The 16042-nt window shown below is 41.9% G+C and overlaps 1 protein-coding gene across 4 annotated transcripts in view; it reads right to left on the bottom strand.

Moving 5' to 3' along the window:
• Sf3b3 (splicing factor 3b subunit 3) overlaps positions 1-16042 on the bottom strand; it is a 39813-nt gene that overhangs the window by 1945 nt on the left and 21826 nt on the right. For all 4 annotated transcript variants that reach the window (XM_052727616.1, XM_052727615.1, XM_052727617.1 and 1 more), the window contains 12 exons: positions 15615-15766; positions 14859-15014; positions 12684-12839; positions 11851-11994; positions 9666-9788; positions 8784-8938; positions 5180-5354; positions 4356-4561; positions 4107-4263; positions 2830-2955; positions 1772-1984; positions 833-931 (listed from right to left, as the gene is read on the bottom strand). In XM_052727616.1, the coding sequence (XP_052583576.1) occupies positions 833-931; positions 1772-1984; positions 2830-2955; positions 4107-4263; positions 4356-4561; positions 5180-5354; positions 8784-8938; positions 9666-9788; positions 11851-11994; positions 12684-12839; positions 14859-15014; positions 15615-15766 (1862 nt within the window). The remainder of the gene's footprint in view (positions 1-832; positions 932-1771; positions 1985-2829; positions 2956-4106; positions 4264-4355; positions 4562-5179; positions 5355-8783; positions 8939-9665; positions 9789-11850; positions 11995-12683; positions 12840-14858; positions 15015-15614; positions 15767-16042) is intronic.

Here is a 16042-nt window from a genome sequence, read left to right as displayed (position 1 = left end):
CAGGCACTCTACCAACTGAGCCACACCCTAGCACCATTTGCCAGCTTTTAAAATCCAAAACTTATGGAAATCTAAAGAAACTTTAAATTTTTTTTTCATCATTTAAGCATTGTGTTCCAAAAGCATGCAGGGTTTTGGTTATTTCTAATAATCAATTACTACCTAAAAACCATTTTACACAAGCACACTAGTACATGTGTGCCTGTAACCTCAGCATTCCGGTGGCTAAGGCCTGGGTTATACAGCATATTTCATGGTAACTGGACACTGGGATTCTTTCTTAAAAAAAAAAAAAAAAAAAAAAAAAAAAAGAAACCACAGAAAAATCACTAAAACTACCACCATTCTAGGTTTAAACATCCTTTTTTTTTTCGAGACAGGCCCTCAATGACCCAGAATTCACAATCCTGCCTTAGTAACTAACCCAGGTACTAGAATAAACAGAACTGTTTTTTATAAATCAAGATGTTCAATAAAGACATACATGCTAGGGCTAAAGAAATGGCTCAGTGGTTAAAGAGCATGCACTGCACTTCCTGAGGATTGGAGTTCAATTCCCAGCACCCAGCACATCAGGATTCTCACAAATGCCTATCTATAACTACAGTTCCACGGGGGTCTGACTCTTCTGGCCTCCACAGCCACCTGCATTCATGTGCACATACCTACAACACACACACAACTGAAACTAATAAAAATGAATCTTAAGTAGAATAATTTGTTTATAAAGATGGAATGGGTGCTGTAATCACAACATCCATGCATTACAGGTGAAGGAGCACAATAAAGGTATTGAGTTTGCTTCTCTCTTGGGTCCTTTCTGCAAGCTTACCTTCTGTGAGGCCCCATTGAGCAAGCCACGGTCCCACAGGGCTTTGTTTCCAGTGGGATCTTCATCGACCTCATCATTTGTGTTAGGTGGAAGCCTCACCTATGGAGAAGTGAGACAAACTTAGACTGGGTCCTGTGCAAGCTTACCTGGCTCACCAAGCGTTATGTTTGCCCTGGGTCTTAGCAAGCAACCTACAGAGGCTTAAGCCTGCCTTCTGCTACTTAAGCAATGAGAAACCACAGAGAAGCCACAAACAAGGGATCAACACTGCTAAGAGCAGAAAACAGACCACAAAGCGTGGGAGAAATCAAGCTGGCTGAAAACCACATATGAAAAGTTTGGTAAAAAGTAAAAATTAGCCGGGCGGTGGTGGCGCACACCTTTAATCCCAGCACTCGGGAGGCAGAGGCAGGCGGATCTCTGTGAGTTCGAGGCCAGCCTGGTCTATAAAGTGAGATCCAGGAAAGGCGCAAAGCTACACAGAGAAACCCTGTCTCGAAAAACCAAAAAAAAAAAAAAAAAAAAAAAAAAAAGTAAAAATTAAATTTAGCTCAAACTAAACTCATCTTTATTTATTTATGAGACAGGGTCTCACTACGCGGGCCGTGGCTGGCCTCAAAACCATAGGGATCTGCCTGCCTCTGCCTCTTGCTTGATCCAAGGCGTGTGCCACTGCACCTTGCTTGAATTCATCATTATTGAGCCACGTCCTAAGGAGAGGATGAAAGTGAACCAGAGCATGAGGGTTTCCTAGAGAGGCAGGACAGCTTGAACATAAAGATTTTCTTAAGGTTTGGACCTGAACAGGACTGAATTTTATACCCATACTTAACTTTCCGAATTAGAGAATATAACCTTTGCGCCTGTGTTTAACCACACCACAAACTGAGCCAGCTCTCGCACATGTCACGGTCACCAAAAGAACCAATACCAACTCACCACACAAATGTTGCCAAACTTGTCTGCCCCAGCCACAGTATCATAGTCGAGAAGGCTGGCAGTGGTGACCCATCTGGGGTAGGTGTCATCAGCAAAGATAATGAGCTGGTTCTCATTACGCTTGTAGCGAACCCAGATGAAACTTTCTTGGACATCAGACACAATTACTCTGTGCCCAATAGTCTGGATCCCAGATATGTAATTGGCAATATGCTGGGAAATACAAAAACAAAGATGGCAATTAGTATAATCCTTGAATTTAGAATCTATAATCCAAAACCTAAAAGTCCAGCTTTCTTCGACTACAATATACAGTCTGCATACATCCAATAGCAGCCTATAGTAAGTACCCAGAAGTGAGAAAGATATTTTTGGGGTGGTGATGGAAATGGGGTCCTGGGGTTTAAACACAGGCCCATATGCATGTTGGGCATGTGCTCTACCACTCAGTTACACCCCCTATCAGTCCTTATTTGGCTTTGGAAATGTTTAACTGTGTATGTGCACGTGCATATGCACATGTGGAGGTCAGAGGGTACTGTCAGTAATCAGCTCTCTCCTCTTTCTAGGTCAGTCCCAGGAATCCAACACAACTTGTCAAGCTTAGTGGCAAGTGCCTCAACCTGCTGATTCATTCTTTGAGATCCACGTAGCTCAGGCTGGCCTTGAACTTACGGTTCTTGTGACTCAGCTTCCCTAGTGCTTGGATAACAGTAATTCACCATAACACCCAGCAGGAGGTTTTTTGTTTTTTGTTTTTTTTTAAATAGTAGAAATATGTTTAACTCTCCTAGTTAAATTCCTTATAATACAGGATAGGAAGCTTGTTTAAAGGAGTCAAGAAATGAGATCATCTGCTTTTTTTAAAGACACTTCTAATAAAATAATGATTTTAAGAATTGGTGCCACGCCTTTAATCCCAGCACTCGGGAGGCAGAGGCAGGCCTCTGTGAGTTCCAGGACAGGCTCCAAAGCTACACAGAGAAAACCTGTCTCGAAAAACCAAAAAAAAAAAAAAAAAGAATTGGTGTCATCTTGTCCCCCAACAGTGCATTTACCTTATTCTCACACTTTCGAAGTAACTTCTTTTTCCCCAGATCATAGACTCGTAAAAGCTTCCCCACACCAATCAATACCCTCCCCTGGAACGGGGCAATAGCAGCAGGGACCTCTTCCACTGGAGTCTATGAAAGGAAAAGCAATGTCACGGCAATTTTCAGAAAGAGCATACGGCCAACTACACCCTCACCTGACCCTTGACAGAACTATTTCTCTAAGTGTCAATCAAGCAGACGGCAGGCGACACTGACTTTGCTCACCATACAGATAAACTGCACATGCAGCAGTTAGTCCCCATGAAACAGCTCGTTTGAGTAGAGATACCACACAATACACTTCACCCAGCAAGAAAGTGAGGCATTCCCACTGCCTTGTGAGTGCTGCTCAGAGTGGCCTGTACTAGTTTACCACCAGCATGAACTAACAGTGAAGTCTTAACATCAGAGGAGCAACTGAGGTTTGTGGAGGGACGAGAAAGGAATGCTACTGAAAAGTGACATCTTAGTTTTAAGACAGAGATGTTTAACACAAAGGAGTGTGGTATTTTATATTCCCTAGAGGAAGCAGTTAGATTCAGGTACTGTAGTATAGAAGATAGAACAACATCATGTAGAGAATGTTTATTGTTCTCCCAAACTGAAACTGTTCTATTAAAGAGTAACTTTCTGGAACCTGGTAATTCTTTAGCTGATTGATGAATTCTGGACATGAATTGCTTGCTGCCAGCTTATTATTATTATTAACTTATTAGTAACACAGTAAACAAGGGGCCAGTTCACTGTGTGTCTCTCATCATTGTGGGTGGTGAGAACCCAGGCTTCCTATGCCAGGCAGAGGAATATCACTCAAGCATAAAAGTTCTAGTATGCCCAAAGATGAATTATAGTTAACAAGTTACTGTCCAAAAGACCCAACTCAGCCTGGCATGGTAGTGTAATCGCAGCACTCAGAAGGCAGCGAGGTAGGAAGATCTTTATGAGGTTAAGTCTACATAGTGAGATGTCTCAAAACAACAAAAAAACTCCCAAACCCCCCAACAAACCAAAGACCTGACCCAAAAGTTTAGCACAAAATGGGAGGATCCAGTAAGACAAAAGACTCAAGAGAATCAAAAGCTGTTTCTTGGCCAGGCAGTGGTGACACACACCTTTAATCCCAGCATTCGGGAGGCAGAGGGAGGCGGATCTCTGTGAGTTTGAGGCCAGCCTGGGCTACACAGTGAATCCCTGTCTCAAACAAACAAACAAACAAACAAACAAACAAGGCTGGTTCTTACCTTGTGTAAAAACTCCAGCTTTTCCCCATTGTTCACAAGTTTGTATGTATATACAAAGCCTCCTGCCACAGAGCGAGGGCTCAATATCAAGTCCTTGGCCACGCCCACCAGCACATACCAGTCTTCACCAGTGTTGGAGAACCTACACACTGCCACACTACAAAAAGACAAAGGGAAAGCCAGGTATTAGTCAAAATCCCAAGAACTTTGATCACATCACCAACCCCTAGACTGACATCACATCCTTACCTGAAGGCTGCCTCATTCTGTTCCAGCTGGACAAGGTCTAGTGTATTCCCCTGGATAGGGTTCATCACCCTAATCACAGAGGCCCACTGCCCATTGCCAGCCTTCGGAGCTCCAAAAATAGATTCAGGGAGGTTTTCATTGAGGAATGCTGCTGCCATTTCGGCAGCCAGCTCCCGCTCATCCTCTCCCGCTGCCTCCACCATTTCCTAAATCCAAAAAGCAAGAAGAGGTTAAAAATGAGTAGTGAAAAAAAAAAAAAAAATCTGTCATCTAAAACCAAGATCCCCAAACAGAGAGTTAAGGAAGAGCCTTGAGACAGCTCTACTGGTAGAGGCACTTGTGGCTTACAACCTGAGTTAGATTCCTGGCTTCTACAAAAGGTGCAGAATACTATAGTCATATCTGCACTCTACCACTCAATACACAATTAAAAAAAAGTCAAGGAAAAATGCACACATAAGGCATTTCTGAAAACTCAGAAATGAAAACCTGGTTTCCATAGAACTTCTTGCTTTCCCTGGCCAAGACTAGTTATCTCCTTTCTTTTAAACTAGATATGGTTTCCACACGCCTGGTCTAGTTGGCAAACAGTTTCTAGATGAGCTGATGCTGTAAGGGGAAATCTGAAATCTGTCCTGTCTGGGCTCAAACCCAGGCATCATAAAACACAACATATTCTGGAGGCTCACGAACTAGGAAGCAGTTCCACAGGAGGAACTAAAGTCTGAAGACAATTATAGACATTTTAAATTTCAACTTTCCCAAACAATTTCATAGGCAGGCCTTTTAAAACTGCACCTCTGGAGGTCAGAGTAATTGATCACCTCTGCCATCTGCTGCTTTCTCTGAGCTTTTGTAGCCTCAGTGTAGGCATTGTGGTCTGTCTCGATGATGATGAGGTTGTTACTCTCGGGGTGGATGACAAATTTCCTGGGTGTGTACTGCAGTGGAAAGGCTACTTGATTGAAGACAGCACCAAGCTTTTCCAACGCCAGAATCCTACAGTGAGACAAAGGGTAAAAACAGCAACTCATGAGATGAACCATGACCAGCCACAGCAAACACAATTGTTGACCACAATGACTTTAGGCCACATGAGACAACAGCTCTCTAAGCTTAAAAAGGCTTTACAGAAGACAAGATCAGAAAGATTGTTCTCTTTGGCAACATACTCCTACTTTTCACTGCAATTTTGCTTTCACCACTGAAAATACATTAACATTGTAAAAAATTTTATTATTCCACAGTTAATACAACAGTATAAACTTCAGGGGCCACGGAGAAGATTCAGCTGTTAAAGTATTTGTATGGAACCATGAGGACCTGAATTATGCACCCCCAAACCCATGTAAAAACAGGGCACAGCAGTACATGCCTATAAACCCTGTGCTAAGGAAAAAGAGACAGGAGGATACCTAGGGCTTGAGAGCAGCCAGTTTAGCCAACTGGCAAACCCGTTTCAGCAAGAGAGCCTGTCTCAAAAATATGAGGTGGAGAGTGTTTGCCCCTTATGAATCTGTGAGAATGGGGACTAAAGTCTCATGTGATAGCCAACTTTATTCAGAGCATCAGACAATTCATACTGAGGGTTAAGAAGAGTCATAGGAGTAAGGTGTTCAATCACAAGGACAAGCCATACGTGGCAAAAACATGTTTTTCCATAGAGGCATATGGAACAACAGCTGAACAAGTTTTTGACACATGTGGTCTGTCCTTGTGATTGAGTACCTTATTTATCATGTTTCATAAAATAAGATGGATGTTCTTCTGAACAAGAAACATGCCAACTTTTGGAAATCCTTGACAATGCAAGAACCGACAAGCACCAAGACCTACACATTCTTTCCAGTAAGACACAGATATATACCCAAGTGGATGATAATATACATGAAATGTATATCCCAAATAAAATTCTGGAAGCTAGAAAGAGGTACGGTGCCAACTATAAATTAAACTTCAAATCTGAGAAAGGCTCACAAATTAGAAACAAAGATCCTAGTCTTACAGGACACAGCACAAAGAAAATGACTGGCAAGTTTCATTATCTAAAACGGCAAATGAAACATGTTGCTCTAGTAACGTAGCCAAAAATGCATTCTACAGGTTTATTTACATACAGACTGAAATATTCAGCAGGATTTTCACTGTCTGTTAAAAACATAACATCAGTGACAAGAGATGGCTCTAGAAGGTTAAGATTCCTTTTTTTTTGGTTTTTCCAGACAGGATTTTCTCCATGTAGTTTTGTTGCCTGTCCTGGATCTTGCTCTGTAGACCAGGCTGGCTCTGCCTCCCAGTGCTGGAATTAAAGGCGAGTGCCAAAACTGCCCGGCCAAGATTCCTTTTTATAAATTTATTTTTATTTTATGTGCATTGGTGTTTTGCCTGTATATGTCTATATGAGGGTGTCGAGTCCCCTGGAACTGGAGTTATAGATAGTTGTGAGCAGCAACATGCTGGGAATTGAACCCAGAACTTCTGGTAGAGCAGCCAGTGCTCTTAACTGCTGAGCTATTTCTACAGTGCCTAGGCTAAGGTTCTTGCTGTATAAGCCTGACAAACCTGGGTTCAATCCCTAAAACCCATAAAAAGGGGACAAGGAGAGAAATGACTCCAATTCCAAAGGGCTGCCCTCTGACCTCCATGTGTGCTGTGTAGTACATTCCATTCTCTCACACACACCACACAGACCTAAAGAAGTGATGAATAAAAATAAATTTAAAATAAAAATCAGGCTGGGCGGTGGTGGCACATGCCTTTAATCCCAGCACTTGGGAGGCAGAGCCAGGCGGATCTCTGTGAGTTCGAGGCCAGCCTGGGCTACCATGTGAGTTCCAGGAAAGGCGCAAAGCTACACAGAGAAACCCTGTCTCGAAAAACCAAAATCAGGCTGGTGAGATGGCTCAGCACTTTAAGGTGCTTGCCAAAAACCACATAAGGGTAGAAGAAGAAGAGGACTTCACAAAGTTGCCTGTTGACCTCTGCAAGGCTCACCCTCACAATGATTGCAAAACAAAACAAAAACATTAAAAAAAAAAAGACTAGATAAATGAACTATGGTACATCTATCAAACAGAACTTCATAATACTGAATAATTTCCAAGACATATTACTAAATGAGAAAAGCTAAAGCAATATACATAGCATGCTTACCATGTGACCAGGAGGAGAAAGAATATAGGCTATACACGGACTCAAATATATTAAGATACACAATGAACTAACATAGATGGCCACTTAAGAGAGTACTTACATGCTTAGGAAAAAAAACCTCTATTATAAAATGATATATACACACACACACACACACACACACACACACAAAAGAAAAACCTTGAAAATATGTTCAAGATCATTAGATAGTAGGGAAATAACAGCCTTTTAAAACCATTACACACCTATTAAGGTAACTAGAACCAAAGACATAAAGCAGGACTTTGCAAGAATGGTGTGAAACAGTAATTCTATCTTCTTGGCTTCTGTGAACTTTGAAAGGCAGTCTGGTAGCTATTCAAAGTTAAATAATGAGTGGAATTACCATGTTACTAGCAATTCTACTTTTTCCTTTGATACATCACCATGCCTGGCTGGCCTTGAACTTCATATGCCCGAGGATGACCTTGAATTTCTGATCTCCTACCCTCACAGGTAGAACTGGGATTAGAGGTAACATGAGCTACCACACACAGTTTAATTTCACTCTTTCAAAACTCTTTTTCAGCTGGGCAGTGGTGGCACACGCCTTTAATCCCAGCACTTGGGATGCAGAGGCAGGCTATCTTTGGGTTCCAGAACAGCCTAGTCTACAGAGCTAGTTCCAAGATAGACAGGTCTACACAGAGAAACCCTGTCTGGAAAAACTAACAAATTAATTAATTAAAATTAAGATGTAATTCTGTAGATGAAAATACAGTAAGAAAAAATTAAGAGATTTGACATCTGATACTTGCTCTAAAACTAATCCAGTGACAGGACAATTTCACCAGGAAACAGAAATTTTAAAAGTACAAGATTACATTGTTGTGCTGGGCAGTGGTAGTGAACGCCTTTAATGCCAGCACTTGGGAGGTAGAGCCAAGTGGATCTCTGTGAGTTTGAGGCCAGCCGGGACTACAGAGTGAGTTCCAGGACAGGCACCAAAACTACACAGAGAAACCCTGTCTTGGAAAAAGAAAAAAAAAAAAAAATTCTATTGTTGTAAGTGTTAAAACTTGGCTCCAAAAAAGTCTAAACAGAAGCTAAATGCCAAGCACTGAAACTTGGCTCACAGGTTCTGAAATCCTGAGCCAAATAAATTTCAACTGCAACACCCTCTCCTGGTAAAGAGGTGGCTCTTAGCCATCGCTGTACAAACTCCTCCAACTCTCTCAGAACCACAGGCTGGCAGAAAGGCATCCTGCTGGGCTCCAGACATAAAGATTTTCTCACCTCAAGGTGTTGGTGGAGATGGCAACAATGCCTTCAGGACACTGCTCAGAGGCGAAGCCTGATGCAAACTCCAGAGTTTCGTAAGATAAAGGGGTGAGATGAAAACGGGACTGGTAAGAGTAGCTCAACCACGAGCGACTGGACATGGCCAAAACCTGGAGAGGAAAGAACTCTAATCATATTGGGAAAAGCTCAAACACAGATTGATCGAACACATAACCCTGACTCTGGTCTCTAATTTTAGAAACCCACAAAGCTGCTTTAAGCAAAGGGAGCCCAAAGAAGAGACAGCATAAGGCTTATTGTATAGAAAAAACAAAAACATCTAGCTACATCAATCATGACTCTCTGGAGGATAAATGAGAGATTCTATTACAAGGCTGGATGGCTGTAGAGTTAAAGAATGTAACATTTGAGAACTAGCACAGCAGCCAGCAATGTTAATTCTACTACAAAGACAAGGCCCCCTTTCCTATTAGGTAGGGAGTCATAGTATTAACTATAATCCTGCCTTGAACAGGTTTCCAGCTTTTCCCATCCCTGATAGCCCAGCCTAAAGAAAAGAACCAATACTGAAACTTCCTATAACCTTATAATGTCACAGTGCCATGCCGTGGACTACCCTTTAGAAAACTCTAAAGAACCCAGGACAGCCAGGCAGTGGTGGGGCACGCCTGTAATCTCAGCACTCGGGAGGCAGAGCCAGGCGGATCTCTGTGAGTTCCAGGCCAGCCTGGTCTACAGAGCGAGATCCAGGACAGGCACCAAAGCTACACAGAGAAACCCTGTCTCGAAAAACCAAAACAACAAAGAAACGATCATAAAGTGAATTTAGTCAGAAAGTTCACAGCGGCACCAATATCCAAACATCTTATTACTTACAGCCTCCTGGCCTTGCATCCGGACTCGGAAGAGTTTTACAGGACGGGACCCCAGATATCTAGTTCGAGTGTCAGACAGGTCACCAGTGACAGGGTCTAGGACAGTTCTCAGTAGCACACCATTCTAAATGAAAAGATATGAATAGGTAAAGCTTACTCATGATGGAAACGTTTTAACTATAAGATTTTCCCTTGGCTACTTTAACAGATGACAGAAACAACATAAAACAAATTACAACACCCTAACAATCAACAATTCATTCATTCTCTTAGTTACTAAGCATCTAAGTAAAAACCATTTCTCACTATATATACATGTATGTGCATCCTGTACATTAAAACAAACTCATTTGTTAAATTCTTAGAAATTTAAAAACAGACCCACAGCTAAAACCCAAGATCTACTGACTATGGTATCTCTTAAGTATCATTTCACCACAAAGAACAAGGTTCTTAGGGATGATCCATTCAAGGCTGAAACAAGAATATTTATGATGCAAACAGAACCTAACTGTGCAAGAAGGTAGCAATACAGTGGGGTCAAATAGACTATCTTCAAGGGGAACCTCTATCAAAAATGAAGCAAACAAACAAAAATTAAAGAAAAGACAGTAGTTTAATGGGTCCCTCCACCAAAAAAAAAAAAAAAAAAATCAACAAGAAAAACCACTCACAACCAACAAAATTCGTACTTTATCAGACTCAACTAGGATGACTGTTATGGCCCTAACTTCTTCTTCTTCTTTTTTTTTTTTTTTTTTTTTCAAGACAGGGTTTCTCTGTGTAGCTTTGCGCCTTTCCTGGATCTCGCTCTGTAGACCAGGCTGGACTCGAACTCACAAAGATCCGCCTGCCTCTGCCTCCCAAGTGCTGAGATTAAAGGTGTGCACCACCACCGCCCAGCATGGCCCTAACTTCTTATCTGTAAAATCAGTGACTAAAGTAGGGGTGGTGGTGGGAGAGCCTTTATCCTTTTCCTGTACAAAGGATGTTTAGAGCAAAGGAATAAATCTCATTTTGTCTTACAGAGACTTGATTTCAAACATTTCCAGACATCATGTACTTCCTAATGGAATGCAACAGAGTGAACAGCAGCACTTTAACTACTCTTTCCCTTACCCAAAATAGTTAGGAATGAAAGTCATCAACTTCTATGGTCTGCACTAACCATAACTTTTCAGGAGGAAATTACAACATGCACAAAATATCAGATATTCAGAAACTGTTACTAATCTTGGTGGATATGACAATACTAGTTCCTTAAAGCAAAACACATTACTAAGTATAGGTAGGTGGTGTGGTGACATTTTGTGTATGATCTAACAAATAAAGCTTGCCTAAGATCAGAGGGCAAAACCAGCCACTAGTTAGCCATAGAGGCAAGGTAGTGGTGGCACACACCTTTAATCCCAGCACTAGGGAGGCAGAGACAGGAAGTAATATGGCTGGACAAGAAAGGAGCTCAGTCCTTTCGGCTGAGGAGTTGGTCAGGTGAGAGGTGGTTGTGGCTTGTTCCTTTCTTTTTGATCTTTCATCATTTACCCCGGTATCTGGCTCCAGGTTTTTAAGACCAATTAGGATTTGTGCTACAAGGTAGAATGATTTATTGCTTTGGATTTACTTTCAAATACTCTAAGAAAAAGGGGGATGAAGGCCCATTGTATCAGTTTAATTTGTGTCTCATGCCTGAGCATTTCTAAAGGAGAAACTACAATTTAAACTTGTAATGGCATCTCTATGTAAATACTGATTAAGGAAATTAGAAGGACATAATGAGCGCGTTACTATCTTACGCTAGGTTCCTGTTTTCCAGAGTGCAATGACAAGCTCAACTGCCTTGACCACAGGAACATCCAGGGCTTCACTAAAGCTAATATAGTCAATTATAGCTGTGAGGTATTCATTTCAAAAGGCAGGAATACTGTGGAACTACAGATGACTACTGAGGACTCTCCAAAGCATCAATCACAACACATTTTTACCAGATATGAAGATTCTTTGTGAATACGATTTCCAGGCCAGGCTCATACGTTCTAAGTACTAAGAAAAGCGAATCTATGACAGCACTATAAAGCGACTTTCATAAAGTGGCTATCTGGAACCATGGGCAAAGAAAAATACTGGACAAAAGAAGAGGTAGTAGCTACAGAAGGCCTGACACCAAGATGAGCCCCAGGACCTCTTACCTGCAGTCCAATGTTCAAGTACAGGAAGCCAATAGAGCCCCTCTCACCCAGCTCATCTTGTTTCTCGGTCCCACCCATTTCCACAATACAGAGAGACTCAGGCTGGGCTGGGAGAGCCTGCATACTCAGAGGCTGCAAACAGTCCTGTGGAAGGGAGAAAAACAAAAAAGAGCCATAAGAGAATCAATTTTGGAAAAGAACATACCCACAGATTGTTACGACTGAAGCAGGATCTTTCTCGAGGGCAAAAGAAAACCCCAAAAGTAAACTGAGGCAGTAGAGGGTCATTAAACCTAAATCTCAGAATAAGCTTAGGGAACTCTTGTTTATTTTTTGTCAAAGGGGATAATGGTCAAAGTAGGCAAACAGTATCTTCCTGAAAATAATCAGGCTGGAGAAATGGTTCCAGTAGTTAAAAGAATTTGTTGCTCTCACAGAGGACCCAAGCTCCCAGGATCCACAGGGTGGTTCAAAACTATCCATTTCAGGGGATCGGATACCTTCTGGTGCACATACAGACATGCAAGCAAAACACAAGTAATATAGATGAAATAGAAAATATACCACAAAAGTAATTCAATATCCTTACGCCAAAGAAATATTTAGTAGTTTCAAATCAACATCTTTAAACTACAAGTGAGGACTCCTGAGGTTGCTATGAGAATAAAAAGCAGCAGCAGTTTAGAGCTTGCCAAACTATGCCTGAGAGATCAGACTATTGGACCTCTAGAAACACAAAAAATAAGGAGAGAGAGAGGAGGGAAAGACAACAGGTACAAATGTAGGGATCCAAGTACTTAGTCCCCACCCACAAAACCGAGGGTACCACTCACTGATGGGTCAAGGGAGATGATTCTGACAGTGTTGTCCACCAGCCCCACAGCCAGGAATCGAGATCGCTGTTCTCCTGGGGGCACGTTGGCCAGACTCATGCACACCACGTCTGCTGACATCTCTTTCCGCTCTGTGTACTCATTCAACTGTCCTGACTATAAGGAAGGAAAACAAAATAGGTCTATGTGCTATAATCCACCCTAAAACTCTGGGCCTAGGAAAGGAAGGTGGGTTAAGGGTTAAGGATTTTTTTTTTGGACTCCTCTTACCCGCCATTTTGCTTTTGAAACAGGGTTTCATGCAGCTTATACTAGCTATGGAGACAAGGATGAGCTTGAACTTTAGGCCCTGCTGCCTCCACTGAGCACTGGGATTACAAAGGGTTCTAACACACCCAGTTTATTCCAGTGCTGGCGAGCTACCAACCGAGTGAGCTACATTGCTAGCACCCGTCTCACGTCTCACTCCTTTTGCAATAGTCAACGACCAAGAACTTCACCATTTCAGGTCCCATGATCGACTTCACAGGTTAATGTCAAACACATTAGTGCCTCAGGGGGAAAGAAAATCAAGAGATCTTTGACAAAAAGCAGGATGTGGCACAAACATAGACTAACCTAGATCAGGAAACAAATATATAAACTTCATGAGAACCCTGAATGAAGCCAGCTGTGGTACTACAAGACTATAATTCCAGCACATGGAGATAGAAAAGAACCAGGGGTTCAAGGCCAGTTTTGTCTGTGTGAGACCACCTCAAAGACAAAACCCCCTGCCAAAAATACCAGAGTAAAAGTGAACTGAAACATGGTCAAAAACAAACCTCAATTCTCCTAGAGATTTTAAGGCTAAGATAAGTTCTGGATACATTTCCATATAAAATAGCAAAAGTCAGACACAATGACTCATGACTGTAATCCCAGCATTTAGGAAGCCAAGACAGGAGGATTGCTGTGAGTTTGACAGCAGCCTAGAATCCTACATCAGAACTCATCATAAAAAACAAAATATAACGAAACAAACAAACAAACCACTGGGGGCTGGAGAGATGGCTTAGTGGTTAAGAAGACTGGCTGCTCTTCCAGAGGTCCTGAGTTCTACTCCCAGCAACCAGCAATTGGTGGCTCACAGCCATCCATAGTTGGATCTGATGCCCTCTTCTGACATAATGTTGTAAATGCAGACAGAGAGAGCATGCGCATGCACACAATTAAAAGAATAAAGGTGAAACAGGAGAAAATAAATCTTTGTCAAATATTCGTAAGATAATGAAGGTGGGCCAGTGGTGGCGCACACCTTTAATCCCAGCACTCGGGAGGCAGAGACAGGTAAATTGAAGGCCAGCCTGGTCTCCAGAACAAGTTCCAGGACAGCCAAGGCTGCAGAGAAATCCTGCCTTGAAAACAAACAAAGGCCAGATTGGGGCTGGAGAGACAGCTCAAGGGTTAAGTGTTTACTGCTCTGCTCTTAGCAAAACCCAGTTTGTTCACCAACACCCACGTAATGACTTATAACTCAAGTTCCAGGAGGAGATTCAACACTCTGTCCTCAATATACAGGGTGCACATAAACTCATTCAGGCACAATTACATACACACAATAATAAATCTTTTAAAAAAAGGCCAGACTGTCTTATGAACCCATTCATTATCAATTCTCTTTGCTGTGAATACTACAAGATACATATACTGATGATACTATATATACTGATAACTGCTGGGTGATGTTGCTCTGTATGCTATAAATATGTCATTCTGATTGGTTGATAAATAAAATGCTGATTGGCCAGTAGCCAGGAAGAAAGTATAGGCAGAATAAGCAAACAAGGAGAATTCTGGGAAGAGGAAGGATGAATGAGATGCCAGACCACCGTCCAGGGAGCAGCATGTAATGGCACACAGGTAAAGCCATGGAACATGTGGCAACATACAGATTAACAGAAATGGCCTGAGTTTAAGTGTAAGAGCTAGTCAGTAGTAAGTCTGAGCTAATGGGCAAGCAGTTTTAATTAATATAAGCCTCTGTGTGTTTACTTGTGTCTGAGCGGCTGCGGACCGGGCAGAACACAGGAAAACTTTCAGCTACAGATAATATCACCAATGCTTCAGAATCCCACCCCTAGAACCATAATGAAAGATAACACATGGCCAACAACAATAAAAGAAATAACATACAGGATCCATCTCGAAATAGACAAGTTCTCCTCCCGTCAGGGCAATCACCACTTGTCGCTGGTTCACTGCGCACTTCACAATTGTTTTCTTGCCAGGAGTCTTCCACTCATTGACTCTCTTATCTGCTCGTATGTGTCGAATACCATCTGGATACACCTAGAAGTCAGTTGAAGAATAAAATCTAATAGCAATTTGATCACCCAGAATGATCCTCATACCTGGCAAACCTAGACTCATGCAATTAAGGTATCAACTAGAGTTAGTAGAGCCCAGACAATTCTTTTTTTTTTTTGGTTTTTCAAGACAGGGTTTTTCTGTGTAACAGTACTGGCCTCGAACTCACAGAAATCTGCCTGTCTCTGCCTCCCAAGTGCTGGGATTAAAGGTGTGCGCCACCACCGCCCAGCAGACAATTCAATTTTTAAAGATTTTTCTTTAAAGTTCATGCTTTGCCCCATCAGTTCAAAGACGTCCAAAGCCTACTTGTTATTAAAGATGAGAACAGCAGTAATGGGGTTTTATTAACAGAAATGGCGAACTGAGAGGAAATGTTAGGTTTCAAATTCTCCAAATTGCTTAGCAAAAGTCTGAAAGGAATTAACTCTCGGTGCATTTCTTTATGTTGATAAAACGTATGTACCCCCTGCGGTTTTCTGGAAGGTGAGAATGGAGAGACGGGACCACGAGCACACCGCGGCATTACAACATGATGGGCAAAGGAAAGACATAGCATGCTGAGCAGGTAAGCAAGCTCACCTGAACCAGTGCATCATCTCCTAGTAAGGAGCAGGACAAGGTTGGAGTGGTGCCCAAGAACCCAGAGTCAGTCACTTCTTCCACAGTCTCTCCGATAGATAGCACAAGCGTGGCATTCACGAAAGACACAATGATGTAGGCATCAAACTCATCTGAAAAAAAAGAAAGAAATGGTTAGGAAAGAACTCAAATTTACTAGCATTAGAAAGGCAATTGAGACACTAAGAGTTTCAGAAACCTTCCACAACATTCCTATGTGCAGTCACTACACACATGCACACACAGAATAGGATGGACCAAAAGATGACTGAAGGTCCTAGCAACCTACAAATAAATGCCCAAACACACTGAGTACAAATGTTTTCCTCTCGTATCTCTGAAAACTAGGATTTTCTTCAGATAATTTGCTAAAGAAATCATAGGGGACA

This window comes from Peromyscus californicus, unplaced genomic scaffold (genome assembly GCF_007827085.1).
Source record: "Peromyscus californicus insignis strain IS unplaced genomic scaffold, ASM782708v3 Scaffold_8__1_contigs__length_139910024, whole genome shotgun sequence".
Taxonomy (NCBI): domain Eukaryota; kingdom Metazoa; phylum Chordata; class Mammalia; order Rodentia; family Cricetidae; genus Peromyscus; species Peromyscus californicus.
The sequence above is the reverse complement of the archived record's forward strand: the minus strand, read 5'-3'. Positions and strand labels throughout refer to the sequence as shown.